Below are 24,070 nucleotides of genomic sequence, written 5' to 3'. Positions count from 1 at the left end.
CTAACTTGATCTAAGCCAGACATATTTTGAAGAAAGTGCTTATTTATTTAGAATTGTAGCTTTATACTAAACACACTAAGATATAATAACTTTTCCTCAGGAAAGCCTTTTTTTCTTCAAAATTATGATTTATTGTTGGACACTAAACTACATTCAGGAAACAGCCACTTTTTTTTTTACCAAAGGTTATGTACTGCATCTCTTACAATCTGACATATCTAAAATTTAAAGAGTAAAAATCAATTTTTAAGTTGCTTCAACATTTCCATTGATTGTTTCCCCAAATAAGAAGCACTTGAAGTTTAAGAGTATGAATAGGCATCTATAATTTCCCATCAATATTGTGAACTTTAAGTTGAGTCTACTGCACATATATATTATTCAAAAGTATCCTGAGTCCAAAATTCATAATTAGAATATAGTTAACATAATGGTTAAATAGGATCCAATAATTTTTTTTTTTTACTTTTATAGCATGATCCTTTTCCCCCTAAACTTGCTAAAGGCAAATAGCAAATGGAAAATGAGGTTGTAACCATGATAGATCATTTCAACAGGCCTAAAATAGGTTTCATAATCATTATAATAAACATTCATTAACCTACACATCTCCATATAACCATTTTATATAACTACAGGAAGGATGGTTATTCAAAAACATTCAGTCACACAGTTAGCTGGAAGGCAAATATAAACCCAATACAATTAAAACAGAAAAAAAGATGATTAAGATAGTCCCTATCAATAACTTCTCCACAGCTCAGGGGAAGAAAAAGATGGTATAATGCTTGCCTCTCATCTCATTATCTGTGCTGAGTTTTGTTTTTACGCTGCAAGGCCACTGTTTGGGGGAGAATGTGTATCATTCATAATTTGCAGACTATACTGCTGTGTCATTCTCCTCTAAAGCCTTAAGACGTCATGCCTGGAATGTTAGAATGGTCTCCAGGCAAATTCCCTGGACTGTTTGTGCTCCTCAAATCCATTTTGGGTACAGTAAAATCAATATTCCTAAAACATCCATTTGATCCTGTCACTCCCTTATGACATCCAGAATAGAGTCACTCAGGTATCAAGATCCACCACAAACTGGCTTCATTTTCACTGCTGGAACTTATCTAAGACTTGTTTGCACTGGAACTCTCTGCTTGGGGCTGATCTCTCTACCGTGTTCCAAACACCCCAAGAGGGTTCCCTCCTTCTGCTCCTTGTTTTCCTTTTTTTCTACCAATCCTATCTTCCAGATTGCATTCTTCCAGCCCATGGTCCTCTCCTCCATGAGTTTCACTCTGCAATTTACTGACTAAAGCACTGCTTTGGTCATTGTACTCTACAATCTTTAATTCTTTACTGGCTGATCTTGATATAAATATACTCTCCTCTTACATCATAAACCACTTGGAAGCAGGGGCCAGAGCTCACTCATCTTCCATGTTTCCATATGACCTTACAGAGTATTTCTCAGCTGTCTACACATTATTTGACAAACACTTTTCTGATCAAAGAAAAGTGACCATTTGGGATTATGTGAGTATAAGCACAAATTCAAAGAAAAATTAAGTTCACTGTGTTTTCCTTTATTAAAGGTTAAAACTGAATAATGCAGAGTAGTTGCTGGTAATTTGGGATCATCCACAACTGATCTCTTCAGTTGCCTGGAGGCTGACAGATAAATTTGTGTTCTTTAATGCTCATTTACAAAATATTCACTGACTTTAATCTGAAAGGGGAGTTTTATATACAGTTTAAATGCAAGAGCCTGATAATAAAAATAGATGGTACATACATATTGTAATGGTTCTTTCACCAAAAGAGATTGTATGAAGGGATTAAAACAAGTTATAATATATTGAAGGTGTATTATTGAAAAGTTGAAACCACAAATTATCAGGGTGAGAGGACTTAGGTGGGAGCTGGGAAGCTTCACCACAGGCCTATCAAAATATAATACATTCTGTCTCTTCTTTTTATGAGAGTTTTGGTGAAATTATACTGTGGAAGGGTGGAATTCTGGGCATATCTCTGACAGGGTGAGACTTTGTGCTCTCTTAGTTTAGAGATATAAAGTTGGAGAAGGGGATACTATCTTTAGGGCTGAGAAGAGGCAGAATTAGACATCTGTGAGTGAATCTGAATCAAGTTTTGCAAGGCTGGCTCAAGAATCTAGAGCAAGTACCATGATGTCTTTAGTTTTCTGTTTATAATTTGATGAGCTGATATGTAGATAGCTAGCTTTAATTCAAAACAGAACATAATAAGTAATTTAATAGTAGGATATTAAAATGCTATGTTAGGAAAGAGAAAAAAAGAGGTTAAATCCAATCGGACAGACTAGTGAAATCTTCATGAGGAAATGACATTTTAAAAGAGTTTGAAGTATGAAGAGAAGAAAATAGTGAAACTCCAGTCTGAGGAACAGCATGAATCAAGGTATGGAGGAGAAAAAAATGCATGGTATTTGAGACAGTAGAATGAGGTTGAAATAAAGGGTAAATTGAGGAAAGAGTGGGATAAAAGGTTGGCAAAGGACATTGGGGCCAAACCATAAGACACCTCAAATGCCATGCTCAGTAGTTTGAGAATGGAGAACCACCTAAGTGTTCTGAGGAGGGGACAAAATTTGAACTGGCCTGGCTTAGGAAGGTTATGTTAACAGGGTAAAAATTAAATTTCAATTAGGCAGAGGTGGGGGCAGGGAGAACAGGGGAAAGCTTTTTTATGATAGTATAAAACATAGTGATACAAAAGGATGAGTAGGGATTTTGTGTGCCATTAACAGAAGAGGGAAAGTGTGTGTGCATGTAAGACAGAGAGAGAATGCAAGAGCAAGTTTTAGAACCTTAGTTTGAGGTGAGAGCAGCATAAAGCTAGAGATGACAGTGAGCTGAACTTGGGACACTTAGATTGAGGTGCTTCCCAGCGATCCCATGCGACGAAAAATAAGAGGTAAAGGCTAAAGACGCATGAAAGAGAATACTCTTTAAGAGTAATTACAGGATTCCATAAAATGCGCTTTTGATAGCTAGAATGCTGATTCACTCCAAGAGACGTTGAGTAAGTCAGTAGTTTTAATCTGAATTTATCTTTCTTCAAGTTGAACTAAGATGCCAATTTTTTTTTTTTTGGAGGCTAATAGGAGTTTTATGCTCTTCGTCTGTATTCCATTACCCTATCAGAGAAACAAGGATTTTCTTGATACCTCTATCTTTCTCAAACCTCCATATATGTGTCTTTGGACATCTAGTCTCTTTATCTGAACTGCTTTGCACCCCTCCCCCTTTATTTATTCACACCCACATCTTTTTCCTGTCAGTTCCAGGCTAGCATCACAATTCTTTTGAATGCCTCCCGATACATAGGTTATATTGGCAGGAACAGGCAAAGGAGGAGACTTATCCTTCCCCTTGTTTTTTAGCAAATCAAAATGTCAGAGTGTACTCATGTGCAGAATATTATAGATATTACCCATACGTAGCTACTGGATTCTAGGTTCTTTGATTCAATTTTAAGTTATTTATTTAAGAGTTCTTTACTGAGGTTAAGGTCACTTGAGGACTGGGATTGTGTTGCACACCTTGGACACTTTGGCTGGGAATTTTTTATTCTGAGGATAAACCAGAAAAACAGACAAACATAACTTTATTCATCACATAAGTGGTACTTCTTAATTTGGCCTCATCAAATGTTTTTATTCTATGAAAAGATGAATATCAAAGCTCTATTAATTTCCATAATGAAATGCAAATTCAGGGCTGCAAAAGTTGAAACTCAGACTTTTTAAATGATGACATACTAACACTTCTTAATATTCTTATTTTTTTATTGTGTACAAAAAACAAAATTCCATTATTTTCTAGATCCTTCTGTTTCTTTAGATGCAGATCTCTTTCTCATAGATAGCACTAAGAAATCTAGTACCTGATTTCAAATGAGGACAAATAATTTATTAGATAATCTTTTAAAAAGGAGAATGAAACCCTTATGCCTTTAAAAAGTCGATGAAAAAATGTCACTAGCCAATTTTTTTCTAAGCAATCTTCTTTTAAAATCCTCCCTCAGGCTACTTTCAAGACAGTAAAATAAAGGATCAAAAAATAGTCACTTATGATACCAAATCACCAGTAGCCCAAAATGAGCATATTCAGAATCTGAAGTAGAAAATAGACAGTGATTCATAAAGATCAAGCCCACTCAAGCCTTCGCTCTTACCTCAAATTTATGGCTATTTCAGATAACAGCATCTTTTTCTAGATTGTCTCCTCCAGTCTGTATTTTCTATTCTTTAAATGACCTCATATCTTAGTGAAATTTTAAAGTATTACCTTATCTTACTGTGTGTATGTGTGCATGCGTGTGTATCTGTGAATGTGTGTGTAAAATGTCTTAAACGGCTAAAATATTCTTGGAGGGGGCAGGTAGGTGAGGGAGGTGAGGATGTAATATTGGCTTCACCTATGCATTCTGTAGTGCTCTAGTTTAAGTTTATAAAGAGTTTCTGAAATTTGCTGCATTATTTAAATGCCTTTTTAAAAAACAGGTCTTTATTGGAGTATAATTGCTTCATAATACCATGTTAGTTTCTATTGCACAAAAAAGCGAATCAGCCATATGCATACACATATCTCCTCCCTCTTGAGCTTCTCTCTCATCCTCCCTATGCCACCCCTTTAGGTCATCGCAAAGCACCGAGCTGATCTCCCTGTGCTATGCTGCTGCTTCCCACCAGCCAACTATTTTACATTCGGCAGAGTATATATGTCGATGCTACTCTCACTTCACCCCAGCTTCACCTTCCCACCCCATGTCCTCAAGTCCATTCTCTATGCCTACCTCTTTATTCCTGCAACTAAGTTCATCAGTACCATTTTTTTTTTTTTTTAGATTCCACATATATGTGTTAGCACATGGTATTTGTTTTTTTCTTTCTGACTTACTTCACTCTGCATGAGAGACTCTAGGTCCATCCACCTCACTACAAATAACTCAATTTTGTTTCTTATTATGGCTAAGAAATATTCCATTGTATATATGTGCCACATCTTCTTTATCCATTCATCTGCTGATGGACATTTAGGTTGCTTCCATGTCCTGGCTATTGTAAAGAGTGCTGCAATGAACATTGTGCTGCATGTCTCTTTTTGAATTATGGTTTTCTCAGGGTATATGCCCAATGGTGGGGTGCTGGGTCATATGGTAGATCTATTTTTAGTTTTTTAAGGAAGCTCCATACTCTTCTCCATAGTGGTTGTATCAATTTACATTCCCACCAACAGTGTAGGAGGGTTCCCTTTTCACCACACCCTTTCCAGAATTTATTGTTTCTAGGTTTTTTGATAATGGCCATTCTGACTGGCGTAAGATGATACCTCATTGTAGTTTTGATTTGCATGTCTCTAATAATTAGTGATGTTGAGCATTTTTTCATGTGCCTCTTGGCCATCTTTATCTTCCTTGGTCAAATGTCTGTTTAGATCTTCCACCCATTTTTGGATTGGGTTGTTTGTCTTTTTGATATTGAGCTCCATGAGCTGTTTGTGTATTTTGGAGATTAATCCTTTGTCTGTTGATTCATTTGCAAATATTTTCTCCCATTCTGAGGGTTGTCTTTTTGTTTTGTTTATGGTTTCCTTTGCTGTGCAAAGGCTTTTAAGTCCCATTTGTTTATTAATTTTTTTTATTTCTGTCACTCTAGGAGGTGGGTCAAAAAAGATCTTGCTGTGGTTTATGTCAAAGAGTGTTTTTCCTATGTTTTCCTCTAAAAGTTTTATAGTGTCTGTTTTACATTTGAGTCTTTAATCCATTTGGAGTTTATTTTTGTGTATGGTGTTAGGGAGTGTTCTAATTTCATTCTTTTACATGTAGCTGTCCAGTTTTCCCAGCACCACTTATTGAAGAGGCTGTCTTTTCTCCACTATATGTTCTTGCCTCCTTTGTCGTAAATTAGGTGCCCATATGTGCGTGGGTTTATCTCTGGGCATTCTATCCCGTACTATTGATCTATATTTCTGTTTTTGTGCCAGTATCATACTGTCCTGATTACTGTAGCTTTGTGGTATAGTTTGGAGTCAGGGAGCCTGATTTCTTCAACTCTGTTTTTCTTTCTCAAGATTGCTTTGGCTATTCGGGGTCTTTTGTGTTTCCATATGAATTGTAAGATTTTTTGTTCTAATTCTGTGGAGAATGCCATTGGTAGTTTGATAGGGATTGCACTGAATCTGTAGATTGCTTTGGGTAGTATACACATTTTCACGGTGTTGATTCTTCCAATCCAAGAACATGGTATATTTCTCCATCTGTTTATGTCATCTTTGATTTCTTTCATCAGTGTTTTATAGTTTTCTGAGTACAAGTCTTTTGCCTCCTTAGGCAGGTTTATTCCTAGGTATTTTATTCTTTTTGTTGCAGTGGTAAATGGGAGTGTTTACTTAATTTCTGAGTTTTCGTTGTTGGTGTATAGGAAAGCCAGAGATTTCTGTGCATTAATTTTGTATCCTACAACCTTACCAAATTCATTCATTAGTTCTAGTAGTTTTCTGGTGGCATCTTTAGGATTTTCTATGTATAGTGTCATGTCACCTGCAAACAGTGACAATTTTACTTCCTCTTTTCCAATTTGTATTCCTTTTATTTCTTTTTCTTCTCTGATTGCCACGGCTAGGACTTCCAAAACCTTGTTGAATAAGAGTGGTGAGAGTGGACATACTTGTCTTATTCCTGATCTTAGTGGAAATGCTTTTAGTTTTTCACCATTGAGTATGATGCTTGCTGTGGGTTTGTCATATATGGCCTTTGTTATGTTGAGGTAGTTTCCCTCTATGCCCACTATCTGGAGAGTTTTTTATCATAAATGGGTGTTGAATTTTGTCAAAAGCTTTTTCTGCATCTATTGAGATGATCATATGATTTTTTATTCTGCAGTTTGTTCATATGTTGTATCACACTGATTGATTTGCATATATTGACAAATCCGTGCATCCCTGGGATAAATCCCATTTGATCATGGTGTATGATCCTTTTACTGTGTTGTTGGATTCTGTTTGCTAGTATTTTGTTGAGGATTTTTGCATCTATGTTCATCAGTGATATTGGCCTGTAGTTTTCTTTCTTTGTGACATCTTTGTCTGCTTTTGGTATCAGGGTGATGGTGGCCTCGTAGAATGAATTTGGGAGTGTTTCTCCCTCTGCAATTTTTTGGAAGAGTTTGAGAAGGATCAGTGCTAGCTTTTCTCTAAGTGTTTGATAGAATTCGCCTGTGAAGCCATCTGGTCCTAGACTTTTGTTTGTTGGAAGATTTTTAATTATGGTTTCAATTCATACTTGTGATAGGTTGTTTATATTTTCTAATTCTTCCTGGTTCTGTCTTGGAAAATTGTACCTTTCCAAGAATTTGTCCATTTCTTTGTGGTTCTCCATTTTATTGGCATATAATTGTATGTAGTAGTCTCTTATAATCCTTTGTATTTCTGCAGTGTCAGTTGTGATTTCTCCTTTTTCATTTCTAATTTTAGTGATTTGCATCCTCTCCCTTTTCTTCTTGATGAGTCTGGCTAAGGGTTTATCAATTTTGTTTATCTTCTCAAAGAACCAGCTTTTAGTTTTATTGATCTTTGCTATTGTTTTCTTCATTTCTATTTCATTTATTTCTGCTCTGATCTTTATGATTTCTTTCCTTCTACTGACTTTGCGTTCTCTTTGTTCTTCTTTCTCAAGTGATTTAAGTGTAGTATTAGATTGTTTATTTGAGATTTTTCTTGTTTCTTGAGGTGAGACTGAATTGCTGTAAACTTCCCTCTTAGAAATGTCTTTGCTTCATCCCATAGGTTTCGGGTCGTCGTGTTTTTGTTGTCATTTGTTTCTATGTATTTCTTTGTTTCTTCTTTGATTTCTTCAGAGATCTCTTGATTATTTAGTAGCACACTCTTTAGCCTCCATGTATTTTTGTTTCTTATGGTGTTTTTCCCTGTAATTGATTTCCAATCTCATAACGTTGTGGTCAGAATAGATGCTTGATACAATTTCAATTTTCTTAAATTTTCCGAGGCTTGATTTGTGACCCAAGATGTGATGTATCCTGGAGAATGTTTGTGTGCACTTGAGAAGAAAGTGTATTCTGTCACTTTTGGGTGGAATGTTTTATAAATATCAGTTAGATCTATCTGGTCTTGTGTCATTTAAAGCTTATGTTTCCTTATTTATTTTCTGTTTGGATGATCTGTCCATTGGTGTAACTGGGGTGTTAAAGTCCCCTACTATTATTTTGTTACTGTTGATTTCTCCTTTCATGGTTGTTAGCATTTTCTTTATGTATTGAATTTCTCCTATGTTGGGTGCATAAACATTTATAATTGTTATATCTTCTTCTTGGATTGATCCTTTGATCATTATGTAGTGTCCCTCCTTACCTCTTGTAACAGTCTTTATTTTAAAGTCTATTTTATCTGATACGAGTATTGCTACTCCAGCTTTCTTTTGATTTCCATTTGCATGGAATATCTTCTTCCATCCCCTCACTTTCAGTCTGTATGTGTCCCTAGGTCTGAAGTGGGTCTCTTGTAGACAGCATATAGATAGGTCTTGTTTTTGTATCCATTCAGCGAGCCTGTGTCTTTTGGTTGGAGCATTTAATCCACTTACATTCAAGGTTATTATAGATATGTATATTCCTATTACCGTTTTCATAATTATTTTGGGTTTGTTTTTGTGGGTCTTGTTCTTCTCTTGTGTTTACTGCTTAGAGAAGTTTCTTTAGCATTTGTTGTAAAGCTGGTTTGGTGGTGCTGAATTCTCTTAGCTTTTGCTTGTCTGAAAAGCTTTTAACTTCTCCATAGAATCTGAATGACATCCTTGCTGGGTAATCTTGGTTGCAGGTTTTTCCGCTTTCATCACTTTAAGTATATCCTGCCACTCCCTTCTGGCCTGCAGAGTTTCCACTGAAAAATCAGCTGATAACCTTATGGGGATTCCTTTGTATGTTATTTTTTGGTTTTCCCTTGCTGCTTTTAATATTTTTTCTTTGAATTTAATTTTTGTTAGTTTGATTAATATGTGTCTTGGTGTGTTTCTCCTAGGGTTTATCCTGTATGGGGCTCTCTGTGCTTCCTGGACTTGGGTGACTATTTCCTTTCCCATGTTAGGGAAGTTTTCCACTATAATCTCTTCAAATATTTTCTCAGACCCTTTCTTTTTCTCTTCTTCTTCTGGGACCCCTATAATTCAAATGTTGGTGCATTTAATGTTGTCCCAGAGGTCTCTGAGATTGCCTTCAATTCTTTTCATTTTTTCTTTACTCTGCTCCTCGGCAGTTATTTCCACCTTTTTGTCTTTCTGCTCACTTATTCATTCTTCTGCCTCAGTTATTCTGTTATTGATTCCTTCTAGTGTATTTTTCATTTCAGGTACTGTGTTGTTCATCTCTGTTTGTTCTTTAGTTCTTCTAGATCTTTGTTAAACATTTCTTCTATTTTCTCAATCCATGCTTCCATTCTATTTCTGAGATTCTGGATCATCTTTACTATCATTACTCTGAATTCTTTTTCAGGTAGATTGCCTCTTTCCTCTTCATTTATTTGGTCTTGTAGGTTTTCACCTTGCTCCTTCATCTGTGACATTATTTTGCCATCTCATCTTTTTTTTTGATGAGTGGGATTGTGTTCCTGTTTTACTGGTTGTTTGGCCTGAGGCTTCCAACACTGGAGTTTGTAGGCTATTGAGTAGAGCTGGGTCTTGGTGCTGAGATGAGGACCTCTGTGAGACTTCACTCTGATGAATATATTCCCTGGGGTCTGAGGTTCTCTGTTAGTCCAGTGTGTTGGACTTGGAGCTCCAAGTTCACGGAGCTTCCACCCGACCCCGGGCTCCGTGAACCAAGATCCCTCAAGCCGTGTGGGGTGGCAAAAAAAAAACACCCCAAAACAATAACAAAGTAAAAAATAAAATTAGACTAGGAAACTAACAGATGTTAGAAAGAATGTAAAAATAAAAATATAGATGAATCAACAACTGGAAGGTACATCAGTGCCACAATAGTAAAAAAAAAAGAGGAGGAGGGAAAAGAAAAAAAAGGGGGGGAAGGCCTTGGCTGTGGAGGGTGGGGCCTAAGCAAGGGTGAGGTTTGAATGGTGGGCGGGGCCCGTGCTCAGGACCCACAGGGCTGGAAAAGGCCCTGGGGGCATGGGAGGGTGGGGCTTAGGCTCAAGGAACAGAAGGGGCACAGGTGTGCCCCGCCACCCCTGGTCTCAGAGGGCAGGGGACCTCACCTGGGAGCCCAGCAGGCTTCCTGGGCTTGAGTGGGTGGGGAAAATGTCCTCCTCTCCTCTACTGCTCCTCTGGTCTGGGGTCTGGGAGGGTCCCTCCCGCCTGCCTCTCCTGATCTCCCCGAGCATCCCTCCTATGCCCCCAAGGACACACATGGCCTGGAGGGGGCTTTGGAGGGCAGGGGATCAACCCAGGAGCTCAGCAGGCTCCCTGTGCCCAAGTGGGCCAGGCAATCTCCCTTTGCTCCTCTCCTGCTCTTCCCAGAGAGTCTCTCCTACCTGCCTCTCCTGATCTCCCCGGCCTCAGGGGCACCGATCCTGTCTGGCCTCCACTTCCCCTCCCCCCTCAGTCCCCCTACATCCTACCGGTTCACTCTGGGGTTCCTCCCGTCTCCTTGGGCGTCAGAGTCCCCCACCAGCAGCTGGGAGTCACCCTAGTTGTGGGGAGATGCTAACTCCGTGTCTTCCCACACCGCTATCTTGACTCTGCCCTTAAATACCTTTTTATTTACCTTTTCTCCTTCTCTGCAGATATTCATAAACAATGAATGGCATAGTTCAGTGAGTGGCAAGAAATTTCCGGTCTTTAATCCTGCAACTGAGGAGAAACTATGCGAGGTAGAAGAAGGAGATAAGGTAAGTTTTATAACACTAGTTCCATTTTATGCCACCATTCTGAGCTCCCAACCTCCTCCCATGTTCAAACAGACATGTCATGAAAACATGGTGTCCAGGTCATCTGGGGAAATGTTCTTGGTACATAATGGGTACTCACTAGTCATGCAATGATGATGAGCCTGTGCTTGTGCTTCTGGGTGTGGTGATTCTTTTCATATTATTTTTCTTGCTTTTCAACTGAAATAGTGTCTGTATTTATTGTACAAATAGACTGCATATGAAGTGAGTGGTCATACATTTAAAAAGCAGAGAAATCCTTTATTCATACAAAATTTTTTAAGTTGCAAAAGGAAACTAAAACATCTTAATATAGGGCTTTTGTAATGATATATTGCCAAGTTATTTCATTAAAAATCATTGAATTTATATTGATCAGTACCTTAAAAATTGAATTTTAAAGTGACTTAAATTGAATCACAAATTAAGTGTTGTTGCTTGCTAGCTAATAATACTAACAACAAAAACTAACTTTTATAATGATAATTTTTAATACAAATTAAAAAAAAATTTAATACACAAAGCAACCCTACGTACTGCTGTTAGCCACTTTTACAAATGATGATGAAACAGCAGAATGAAAAGGTTGAGTAATTTACTCAAGAAGATATTGCTAATAAATAATGAAATCAGCATTCAGCTGCTGTGCTTCTGTCCCCGGAGCCTGTGTCTGGCAGGGCTACTGCCTTACCTTGTGATTATTATAAAAGAGAGGGTAATATTAAATAGGCCAGGGAGTGAAGAGAGTATAAAAGCCTTCAGAATTTTTATCTGAACACATACCTTAAAAAGCATATGGTCTAATTTGAAATGATTTTTCTGGTCTTTAGCTGTCCAGATGTTATCAAGCTTTTAATTTCTGTTATATAAGATATAAAGAGGTAAAATATTTTGCCGCATGAAAAGACTACTTATTGGAAGATGAAGTCAGCAAAATCCAAGGATAATACTACTTCCGACACTATGTTCAGTTCATGGTAGCAATCATGTGTTCCTGTCCTGTCTCCATTCTTTTGCTATCTTCTTCCCAATCAACTAATCTCAAGGTATTACACCTTGCAAACCTTTTTGAAAATAGTGATAGACCTGAGGGGCTCTTTGGGATTTAGGAAAGGCCCTGGATTCAGGTTGCAGTGTTATCAGAAGAAATAAGACCCATGCCTCAAGGGGCAAGGATGCAGAGTTTAGACAGAGGGGTCAACAGCTTGAGAAGTAGAAGCAACATAGAATGGAGACACACGTCACCTGCTTTCAGATTTCACTTTCTACATACCAGAGTTCACCCGGGCATAAATTCTTCAAGGGCTTCTCATTGCCTCTGGGGGGCGGGGGGGAAACCTTTGTTTCTGGCTTCCATTTTTCCTCATCAATGTAAGAGTTCCAACCTTACGGTGCCCAGTACCATGCCCCAAACACTGCATGTTGATCGCTGCCTCTGGGCCACAGCCACAGTGCAGTCCTTGAGACCTAGTTCAAGTCACCATCTGTGGTAAGGACACAGAAGTTCCATATTTGCATTTACCATTTACCCTCTTTGAATTTCTGTTCCTTTTTGTGCAAAACAGGGAGATAGGAAAAACTTGGGGGAGCTTAAATAAGAAAATACGTAGTGTTTTAACAGTGCCAGGCATATAATGTAGCCTCAATCATTATAGGTATTACACTTCTTTAAAGCCTTCTCTAACCTTTGCAGGTAGAATTGCTCTCTTCTATGTCATTACAGAACATCACTTATATTCTATCCCTTGTGTTTTACTGCTTATTGGTTAATTTGTCTGAGACAATATGCTTCTTGTAGAGATTGACATTACATCTCACCTTTATGCCCATGTTATCTAACACCCTATAGATAATGGATAAATGAAATCATTTTCTCTTTCATCAAGCTTTGTTTCCACATACCTCATACACCTTACCTTAGGAATCTAGTACTAAAATGACTACTGACTAAAGCAGTGATTCTTGAAATTTTGGTTGCTTTAGAACTTCTTGGAAGGCTTGTTAAACACAGATCCCTGGACCCCACCCACCCTGAGTTTGTTTCAATAATTCTAGAGTGAGACCTGAGAATTTGTGTTTCTGACAAATTCTTAGCTGATGCTGATGCTGCTGTTTGGGGTGAGGGTAGGGAATACACCTTGATAACCACTGAACTAATGTATTAAATCGTAAGCTGTATCTCCTCTCAGGTGTTAGCATTTAAGAGGAAGCATGGGTTTTGACAGGTAAGAAAGTTGATGATTGGAAACTGTGCTATGATAATCACTCTGCATCTCTATGAAATGGCACAAGACCAAACTTAGGCAGAAAAATACTGATGATCCCTAGCAATGTGCTCTAGGAAACCCAGAACCCTGGGTCCTATTAGGCATTCCCAGAAATCAGAGAAAAATTGATTCTTCACATTCAATAAAGAAGAATAGTTTTTATCATAGACTTCTAGAGGTCTACCCAGAATTACGTGACCTCAAATGTCCTTCTAGTTGCTTGAGTGGCTCTGACAACCCTGAAGAGGTGGGAAAAGCAATAAAGGACAAGATGAGGGCAGAGTTGAGCCCCTGACAGCTGCCTACGCTTTCTCTCCAGAGGTATAAATGCCACTCAGGAGGGAGACTGCAGAACTGTGTGCAGTTTGCATTAACGAAAGAAAAAAACAATTCTTGATGCTTTAGCTCTTGGGCCTTGGACATCTTGCTTTGCCACTAGCTTCTGAGATTAGTTTCCTCAGTAAAACAAATCTGTGCCTGGAATTCCAGGTGAAATCTTGTCAGGCAATCTGAGGACTTTTCTTGGTATCATTGGTGAGATTTACCCTTTTCCTAAAGTGTAGTGAGGGAAAGCTGATGATCACACCTGAAGCTTTAAAAACATTTGATATCTATTTGCTCTCTGCTTATTGACAATTATTCCTGCTCTTACTAGGGCAGAACTGTGTGCAAATGTGGTTTAAAAACATTCATTAAAGTCCAGCAAAGCTTCAAATCAGGTCACCGTGCTAATGGAGTTGGCTGGATACTTGATCTCTCAAGTTAGATTGTTTATGGTATAAACTGTCCATAGTAAGCAACTGTTTGCTTAAGATCCAGTGCTCTTGTCGTCATATTCTTTTTTGAAATGATCTACCAGCATTTGCTTTAAAATAATTTTATTGCTGTTCTCACAATTTTGCTGACAAATGTATAGTAACTTCCAACGTTGCTTAGTGAAAGGTACAAATCTAGTAAATTACATGGTCACAGTAAACCTAATATTCTAGAACTGACTCTTTAGATAATGAGCCAAGAGGTTTTAAGGATTTAATTGATGAGTAGAATGGAGCTAACAATGGGCTACATACCGCCTTTCAATGGTACTATAAAGAAAGGAGGAAGGGCAAGAACAAATGCAGGTTACAAAGAAAGGCACAGATGGGGGTGGGAACTGTTTTCTTTTCACTTCAGTGGCTCTTTTGGGCTATACTGACTAATCCCGAAAACTGCTTTTAATACTAAAGCATGACCTAACAAATAATTGGTGGGGATAAAAGTAAATGTCCATTAAAGTAAATGCCTATGACAGGTGTAAAACTGGTCTGATAACTACTTTCTCCAAATCTGAACAAATTTCATAGGAAATGCACGGTCTGGGAGGGATGGAAGAGTTCAGTCCTTCCTTAATTTCATCTTTTCAACTTGTGGTCCCTACTTCAAAAAAGAACATTTTAAACACTATAAGGTAAAAGTATTATTGATGGTAGAAAATCTGAGTTAATGGTATCAAATTGTTTTCTAGTTAGTTAAAAAATTATGTCCTTGGAAATGCTAGTCCTGGATTAAAAATCTAAGAAATAGTAATAGTCTTGGAATAAAAAAAAAATAATAATTTACAAAAACCCCTTATGCCTAATAGTTTGGGTTAATGTAAAAGCTTTGTTATATAATGGAATCAATTAAGATATGAATTATTTTGTAAATATCAATATAAGAAAATTATTTATATAAGGAGCATGCTTATATAACATCAATGTAACATAATGAGTTTATAAGATGCATAATAAACTTATTAAATATTTATAACCTGCCTATTGTAGACCCAAATAGTAAGAAGTATTATAGCTTATAATAGAGATAGCAGTGAGTATTCATTGCAAATGAGATCATTATCAGGATAGCCTTGAAGAGCTATACAACTGGATTTTGGAGTCAGATTTGGGACTAAATTTTGGTTCTACTATCTGCTAGATTTCATGTCCTATAAAACAAGGTCTGTGATGCTTAACTACAGCAGTAACTGTGGGGTTATAAAGGGTTTAGCATAGTGCCAGGAACTTAGTAAGCTCTTAACTAGTAGCTATTATCAAGCTGGATTAATCTGGCAAGAGTGTAGGTAGGTTGTGATATTTGAGCTGCGTCTTAAAGAATATGTAGGATTTTGAAAGGAAAGGGGTGTGCTGGTAGAACATTCTAGGCGAGGAGAATTATAGGAGCAAAGGTGAGAAGTAGTTGGGCCAGACAGAGTAGAAAAAATGTGAGCACAAGTTTGAGTAGGTGAAGCGGGGCCCCAAAATGCTAGGCTTTGAAAATCAGAAAGAGAAGTCTGACCTAAGGACTGTGGGCAAAGGGGGCATTTGCAAATATTGGAAAGGGAAAGTGATAAGGTCAAATTATTTGAGGAAGATTAGCCTGGTAGCAATAGGCAAGACAGTTTGGGGAGAGAAGAAAATGGACTTAGGAAGGCTAGCAACGATACGAGATAATGACAGCCTAAAATAATACAGGGCAGTGAAAACTGAAAGGAAGGATTAAAAGACACTGCAACTGCTGAGAGTTATTTTAAGGTTGTTTTGACTGCTCTGATTCAAATAGCACTTACTACCATTTAATGAACACTTAACATAATGTCTGTCACAGAAAATGTGTTCCAAGCGTCACCTTATTTAATCTTCAACACAACTCCATGAGGTACATTATCCCTATTTTAAAGATAAGAAAACCAAAGGTGAGAGAAGTCATATCACAATATAGTTCACTTCAGAATATTTCTCATGGTTTATAATAATGATGTGATTATTTGGTTGTATGTTTCTCCCACACAATTGGAATTTTCAAAAGGCCAGTCTCTTTACTTCACTACTTTATCGTTAGCAGCCTGATGATAAGAATGCTACAGAATAGAGTGTTTAGCAAATCTTTAGATAGATGGATGAATGAATAGATGGATGCTTCAAAGCTTACATAGCTAATAGGTGAGGAACCAGAATTCAGATCAGGGTTGTTTTGTTCCAGACCTATATATTAACTACCATTATTCTATTTCTGTGCCAGCAAGATAAAATATATGAGAAAAGGAGAAGCATGATACAAAAACGTCTGTATTTATAGCAGCATTCTCCAGGAACATATTTTCCATATGGCAGAGTTCCTTGTCTTCAAGCCAATTATTCCATATCCCTTTGAGAGGCCAGGATGCCTATGATAAACCATATTTGGCTAAGGCTGATGAGGGAACACGGAGCGCAAGGATCCATACGAAAGCTGTGTCACACAGACCTTTTTAAACACAGAGCAGAATGTATTTTATAAGCTGTGGTATCCACAGGTCATGCTGGCAATTTCAGATTCTTGTGGTTTGCTTTTTAATTGTTTTCAACAGTGCTCTTCCAATATAATTTGGAAAAGGTGAGAACCTATGGCATAACACAATGTCCAAATATAAGCAATCAATGTGATTAACTGAATGCCCAAAATATGACTGTATATATATTTCTCAGGAAGGGAGAGTAAGAATACATGTATTTTATTGTACATAATCACTATTCTCTCAAAAGTTAGACAGTAAGATACACAAGTGACTAATAAGAACCTGCTGTATAAAAAAATAAATTAAATTAAATTAAAAAAAATTTTTTAAAAAGAAAAGATACACAAGTGTGTGATGGTTACAGTGAAAGAATGTTTGCTTGTAGTCTGTATTGTGATAATATTATCACTTAATCAGACCAAATTATACTTCTAAAATGTCCCTCTGGCCCAAGATCATCTTAGTGTGGTGATAAATAATGTAAAAATAATTTACTTTTCTTATATTTTAATATGCAGACTTGTAAGTTTGGGATTCTTTTTTTTTTTTTTTTTTTGGTGGCGCTACGTGGGATCTTTGTTCTCCAACCAGGGATCAAACCCATGTCCCTGCAGTGGAAGTGTGGAGTCCTAACCACTGGACCACCAGGGAATTCCCAGTTTGGGACTTCTTGACTGAATATAATCAAAGGCAGGGAATATTAATCTGAGATTCATGCCTCCCAAAGGGGGAGGTATCATCGTTAAATGGGTTCAGCTTAATTTGAGCAACTTAAAAAAATTTAGGACAATTTTTCCTTCAGATTCTTTAAGGAAACTATGGCTCCTGCACAAAAGACAACCCACTGGCCTAAGAGGTACCATGATTTGTGGAGCTTATATAGCTCCATGTAGTGACCAGACTGATAAGCAAAAGAAGATTGGGAAAATCTATGCCTTTAAAGTGTTTGCCGCTGATTAGATGGAGGAAGGAAAAAAGACAAAGTAGTAATAGAAGAGGTAGTGATTTTTGTAGTAGGTGTATTCTATAGGCGCTCAGATGGGATCTGAACAAAGATCTATGGGAATGAGTGGCCAGGGAAAGTATTTAACTGAGGCAGACTAGGAAAGAACAGGAGGAATAAACCAGTTCAGAAAAAAAGAGTATGAGTGAGGACAGATGAGAGACAGCAAGAAGACTGAGTGTGAAATTACTCAATTATTTGACTTTTGCTTGAATTAATGTAATTTTAAGCAGTGCCTTAATAATAAGAAACTGACTTCTTTACCTACTTAGGGAATGAAAGGAACTCTTTGTACCTAGTTGGGAAATAAGAGGTTGTAATATACCGCCCTTTCTCTATACCAGACCCGCTGCCTCTGTGCCTTTTTCCCTCTGAACAAGAGGAATGAGCACATATTTATAATGTTTACTCTTAAACAGCAAAACACAGTTCTTATTCACCCTTCAGTAGGTTCTTCATAAGAGTACACAGCCCATAAAGTCACCAGAGATCCAAGAAGATATTCACTATTTTAGATCTTGAGCTTTCCCTGGAACTCTTGACAAACCAATCACCAAAGCAGTAAAATGCAGTGGTGAAGAGCAAAGACTCTACAGTCAGCTGGGCTCCTTTTAAAACACAGTTCAGCCACTTTCAGCTATTGAGCTTGGGCAAATCTCCTCTTTCTCTTTGCTTCAGTTTCTTCATCTGTAAAATGGGGAACGTATCTGTCTCATAAAATTACTAAGAATTAAATGAGGGTTTCTCTGGTGGCGCAGTGGTTGAGAGTCCATCTGCCGATGCAGGGGACACGGGTTCGTGCCCCAGTCCGGGAAGATCCCACATGCCACGGAGCGGCTGGGCCCGTGAGCCATGGCCGCTGAGCCTGCGCGTCCGGAGCCTGTGCTCCGCAACGGGAGAGGCCACAACAGTGAGAGTCCCACATACCACAAAAACAAAACAAAACAAAAAAAGAATTAAATGAGTTAATTTAATTAACTCATAAAGCAATTAGAACATTACCTGACATATGGTAAGCACGCCAATAATAGGAACTATTAAAATATAATATTTCTATTCTAGGAAATCAAGCATGTGCTATGTGTGTGGTACTCATCATTCCAAAGAGTACGCAGCAGGTATAATTCCAATATATGGTAGTTGAGTTTGTACAGTATGCTGGAATTAGGCTGATGAAGACACAGCTTATGAGGAGTTTTTGTGTATTTTATAGGGTTATTGCCACTGGATTTGCTAATGTATTTAGCCCACGAATTGAATTCTTTGACTTGCAGGAGGATGTTGACAAAGCAGTGAAGGCCGCAAGACAGTCTTTTCAGATTGGCTCTCCATGGCGTACTATGGATGCTTCAGAGAGAGGACGGCTAATAAACAAGTTGGCTGATTTAATCGAAAGAGATCGTCTGCTTCTGGCAGTGAGTATTAACCGAACTACGCAGAACTCAAAATCTCTAGAAAGCGTTCATTGTTTGGATTGGTGAGTTGTTTTAATTTTAGTGTTCACTATATACTCTCTACAAATAAAACAAAAAGACTTCTACCAGCTCTTGTATATGAATGGTACCATTGAGCTTATTCTCGGATAGTAAGTAATCTGCACTCTGGTTTTAGATGACGTTAATGTCTACTCCCAGAATAGAGTCTACAGTCTAAACATTGGGTTTTTTTGCTTTATTTATTTATTTAGTTAGTTAGTTAGTTGCACTGGGTCTTAGTTGTGGCAGGCGGGCTCCTTAGTTGCGGCATGCACGTGGGATCTAGTTCCCTGACCAGGGATCAAACCCAGGCTCCCTGCATTGGGAGCGTGGAGTCTTAACCACTGCACCACCAGGGCAGACCCTGAGTTAAATCAAATTAAACAAGTTTCTTTCCTTTACTGTAGAATTTCTGAGCCTTTATAAAATAAGGTCACATGCAGCATGAAGATCCTAGAATAATATACCAGCTTTCTTGAACTTACTTGACCACTGAACTCCACAAGTGAAAAAATCTCATGGAGTTTGTTAAAGGTGCCCAGGATATTTCTTTAAAATAAACCTTATTTCTCCATAATCTAGCCCACCAAGACAGTTAATAAAATGGCCACTTTTTCCTTTCCTGAAATGTACACGTTCACAATGGTCTTGAATAAATTATGTTCTTTTTATAGGTGAAAGAGCGAATAATAAAGAAAAATCCATTCATGTGTTTATAAAAATGTTATTTTTATGTATACTGCTTTTTAAAACACATTTCAGCAGTTATATGAATCAGCACATAAAATGAGTGGGGGAGGTGTTTCCTTGTTTTTTCCTAGAGAAGCCAATTTAACACAAAGCAACAGCAACATCAGATTTCAGAGTAAGTTTTTACTACCTTTAGAATCTTAACTGGCGGCAACAGAAAGGCTTATGTTTTTTAAAATCAACATTAGCAATTATAGTTAATCAAAAGGCCATTTATTATCCAATCAAAGATTCAGCATAATTCAAAGTATGTAAAAATATGGAATTAGAAGTTATACACAATACAACAACCGTAACCAAAACATCCTGCAGGAAGAAAGCAGAATTTGTTAAAACTTGCATTCCCTAATTTATCCGATCTGTGAATTACAGAATGTTGACTGCCTCTGTCAGCATAAGATCGTAAGGGGGGAAGAAAGAGTAAGCATACAAAAATCATATTTGATTAAGTTTTGAGGTAGCATACAATATAATGCAGAGAGAGAAGACTGTACAACAGATAAGGAACTGATTTAAGAGTTTATCACCTGTACACTCCTGCCCCAGCAGAACATTACGCCCCAAAGTCTGCACAGTTCTGCTTAAGAAAAGGAGGAAAAGAAGAGATAGGTCATCCTAAAACCATTAGGGCACTAGACTAGAAAATGTTGAACTTTACAGCCTGACCATTCAAACAATAATTTTGATATTAGTGGCAAAACTCAGAGTTTCACAATTTAAACTTTTGTTGAAGGAAACTCATGGATTAAAAAAAAATCCAGGGGTTACTTAAGTTTGTGTGAATATCCAGATGGGATGTAAAAATTAAAAATGATTATTGAGGCATTATTAATGGTCACTGACAGTAAATTGTCACCCACAGTTGTATCATACAATAAGTGAAATCTTGTTGGAACTCTGATCTGACTAAGGAGACTAAGTGCCACTCTCACAAGCTGTGTGTATATCAAATTGTGACCAATTCCTAGAAAGCTGGTTCACTGGTGGACGTTCAGAATGAGATAGAAGGGCGCTAGGGTTTAGAAACCAGAATCTCACTACCTTTTCTACCCAGATCTTGCTATGTCCTTAAGCAAGTATGATCTTAAGCAAGTCCTTTTAACTCTTTTTTTAGTCTCCTTTTTAAAAAGAGGAGGTTACAAAAGATTGCTTACAGGACTTCTTCTAGTATTTTCAAAATTCTCTAGCACACGATTACTCAAAATATTGACTATTTTTTTAATCTAAAATTTCTGTGGAAGTTTAGATTTGGGGTGTGATCTCTTTTTCAGACAATGGAGTCAATGAATGGTGGAAAACTATTTTCCAATGCATATCTGATGGATTTAGGAGGCTGTATAAAAACATTACGCTACTGTGCAGGTTGGGCTGACAAGATCCAGGGCCGCACGATACCCATTGGTAAGTAGCTTTGGGAAACCACCGTGGGTGACGGTAGGGGTGAGGAGATTATTGTAGAGATGAAAAATTCCAAACTCTCCCTTTTAAAGATGTCAACCAAGTAGGGCAGAATTATTTTCTTCTTGACTTTGAGACAATGCAGTTCTGAACCTGGACGTTCTGCTAAGATTCATCATATGGGTTTTAAAATTGTTTCAACATAATTATGCAGAAGATAACACTATAGATACTTTAGAAAATATTAAAGTAAGAACATTCATATGCCCACAATTACTGATTTAAGCAGTTGTCTCTCTAAGAACTCAAACTTTTCAGAGCTGGCCTCTGAAATTATTTATTTGGGTTTTATTCCAATGGTGACATTTATACCCCTTCTATAATGTAATTATTTAAGCCTCTTTGTATGTTCCAGTATGAGTCAGCTATGGTCATCTGTGCCTGGTCTAACTCAGTATAGTTAGAGCAGACTAATTAAACAAACTAATTCACATTGATTTGTTTCAAATAGTTTCAAAGAAAGATGGGTCTGTGTTTACGGCTTAAGAATTTGTGTGAGTGAATGTGTATGCATTTTAGTATCTTAATAGAGTATGTACACAGCAGGATAGGAATATGAAAAGGCATGGAGTCGGAAAACATTACAGGTAGAATTTAATTCATATAAACGTATTGACTATAGAAATACAACACCCTCCAGGACTGGCCCCGAAGTGCATTTCCAATCTAACTGGAGCATCCCGCTGGTTAGATGTGAGAGCCAGGAAGTGGAAAGGGGAGAGTGAAGCCATGGTGGGACCAAGAACTGTGGTTATTTCAGAAACTTTTACTTTACCCTTTGATAAAATGGGAAAAACCATTTAAAGTACAAATCGATCTTGATAAGTAGCCTTCTTGCTATGATAGCCAGGAAACTTTTGTGGGAACTAGAACGAACACAAAGCACAGTGCAACCTCAGGATGACCACATCAAACTTGGAGGCACATGAATCAATCAAATCCAGATGGAAATGTCCTTTACTTCCGGCATTTTTTTTCATAGATTAAGAGAGCTTGCTTTTATTGTTCGGTAGGCAAAAAGAAGAGGACTTTTTAGAACAAGCCAGTAGGAAAGGCTTGTCACTCACAGGGAGATATTTTTTAAATTCTACTATATTTTAATTTTACTATTTTTAAAATTATATTATGCACTTAAAAATTACTGGTAGAACTCAGAGCTGTCAGAAACAGAACTCTAACAGTTTCTTTCTTAGTTACACACCTTTTATTTCCTTTATCATGAAAGAAAGGAAACTGAGAACAAGTATGATTTAGAAAGTAGCCCTCCTATAGGATCAGAGACAGAATAAATATTGTTCAGATCTTTTCCAATTGTGCATCTTTGCTTTGACCTAACTCAGTTTTATGGTTCCTCTCATTTCAAATTACTATTTGAGGGCTCAATTTTTCATTTTGTAAATAAGCAGAGATATGTTCTCTCTTTTTTAAAAATTATTGTCTATACCTTCCTCTCACATCAGCCCCAAACCACCATTCTGTGAATATCAAGCACATTTGTCTATAAATGATTGTGTGTTTTATTTTTCAGATGGAAACTTTTTTACTTATACAAGAAATGAGCCTATTGGTGTGTGTGGCCAAATCATTCCTGTAAGTTGCCCTCATATAAGTTTCAGTTAAAAAAAAGTGAGTTCCAATTCTATTTCTTTTGTTAATGAAGATTTCTTGGGCACAAATGAATGCTTAGATATTTGCTAAACGTGGAGCAAATATAGTAATTGTTGAACTTGGGTCTCTCTGTGGCCGTACCCTTTGGATACGAACTAGTAGTCCAGAAACCTATCTATATTCTGGCATATCTCTTGAGTGTGTTTCCATATACAGCATCACCAAACCTTAACCTTTTACTCTATGGTTTGTTTTTAAGAAGATGTATTGTGCACTCTGTTTAAGACCCATGCTTTACATGTACATAGCAAAGTGGTCATCGTGCAAGACGCCAAGCATTTCAGTGAAGTATAGTATGGCCAACCACTCTCCAACACTTTCTATCAATATATCCTCACTGGGACTTCTCAACATAGAGAATAGTAGCAACCAGAGTGTTCAAATTGAATGAAATTTCTTAACTAAATGGAAGAAACTGTGCCAGAGGCATTTGGAGCATGGAATATATCCTACCTTCAGATAAGAGGCTTTGATACTCCACATTCCTCTTAGAGAAAGTACCATTTTAAGCAGAATCATGAAGATTTCCTTTTATGTCCAACAAATAGGAGACTATCAATGATTTCACTTTAACTGACATATTCAGAAAGGCCAAAAAGGCCAAACGAAAAGATGATAAAATGTCCTGATGTTCTTAGATGAGGAAGTGGCAATGACTTATCTTCTGCTCCAATGAGATTGAAATGTATACATATTAACATTTTGAATGAAATTGCTCATTAGTTCAAAAATCCCAATAAAACCCATAAAAACTACATAATCCTGAATACTAAGAATTGTTAATATTTACTGTATGCCTGTGATGAACAATTCACTGCATTAAACATTTGGCCCACTTTCTCTATGAATCCTCAGGACAACCTTCTGAAGTAGAGAGGACTGTTTTCAGCACTTATAGATGATGAAATCATACACAAAATGCATATAACTTGTCTGAATTCACATGGCTGCTCAGTGATTGAGCTGATGTGAACCAAGCTGTCAGCCTCCAGACCCTAGACTTCTGTGTCTTTAGCAAGATATCTGTCTTGGAATTAAATACTACTAAATATTATTATTGGATAAATGGTTACATTTAAAGACCTATAGGGAGGGAGGAATAATTACACTTTTTAAACCCTTACAGGTAACTCAAAGTTAAGGCTTGATTTCTAAACCATGCAGTGATTTTTTTTCCTGGTAGAAAAAGAACTCAAAATAATAGCACTTGATAAAATTTTATGACTTTC

The 24,070-nt window shown here is 37.3% G+C and overlaps 1 protein-coding gene across 1 annotated transcript in view; it reads left to right on the top strand.

Annotated features, from left to right (window-relative positions):
* Positions 1-24,070, top strand: part of ALDH1A1 (aldehyde dehydrogenase 1 family member A1) — a 53,911-nt gene that overhangs the window by 8,037 nt on the left and 21,804 nt on the right. Inside the window, exons 2-5 of the mRNA XM_022573500.3 lie at positions 10,785-10,889; positions 18,765-18,905; positions 20,987-21,116; positions 22,702-22,763. Coding sequence (XP_022429208.1) covers positions 10,785-10,889; positions 18,765-18,905; positions 20,987-21,116; positions 22,702-22,763 — 438 coding nt within the window. The remainder of the gene's footprint in view (positions 1-10,784; positions 10,890-18,764; positions 18,906-20,986; positions 21,117-22,701; positions 22,764-24,070) is intronic.

The sequence above is a fragment of the Delphinapterus leucas genome, chromosome 6, assembly GCF_059928025.1.
Source record: "Delphinapterus leucas isolate spDelLeu-1000000601 "Yukka" chromosome 6, BTC_Dleu_Yukka2, whole genome shotgun sequence".
Taxonomy (NCBI): domain Eukaryota; kingdom Metazoa; phylum Chordata; class Mammalia; order Artiodactyla; family Monodontidae; genus Delphinapterus; species Delphinapterus leucas.
The sequence above is the reverse complement of the archived record's forward strand: the minus strand, read 5'-3'. Positions and strand labels throughout refer to the sequence as shown.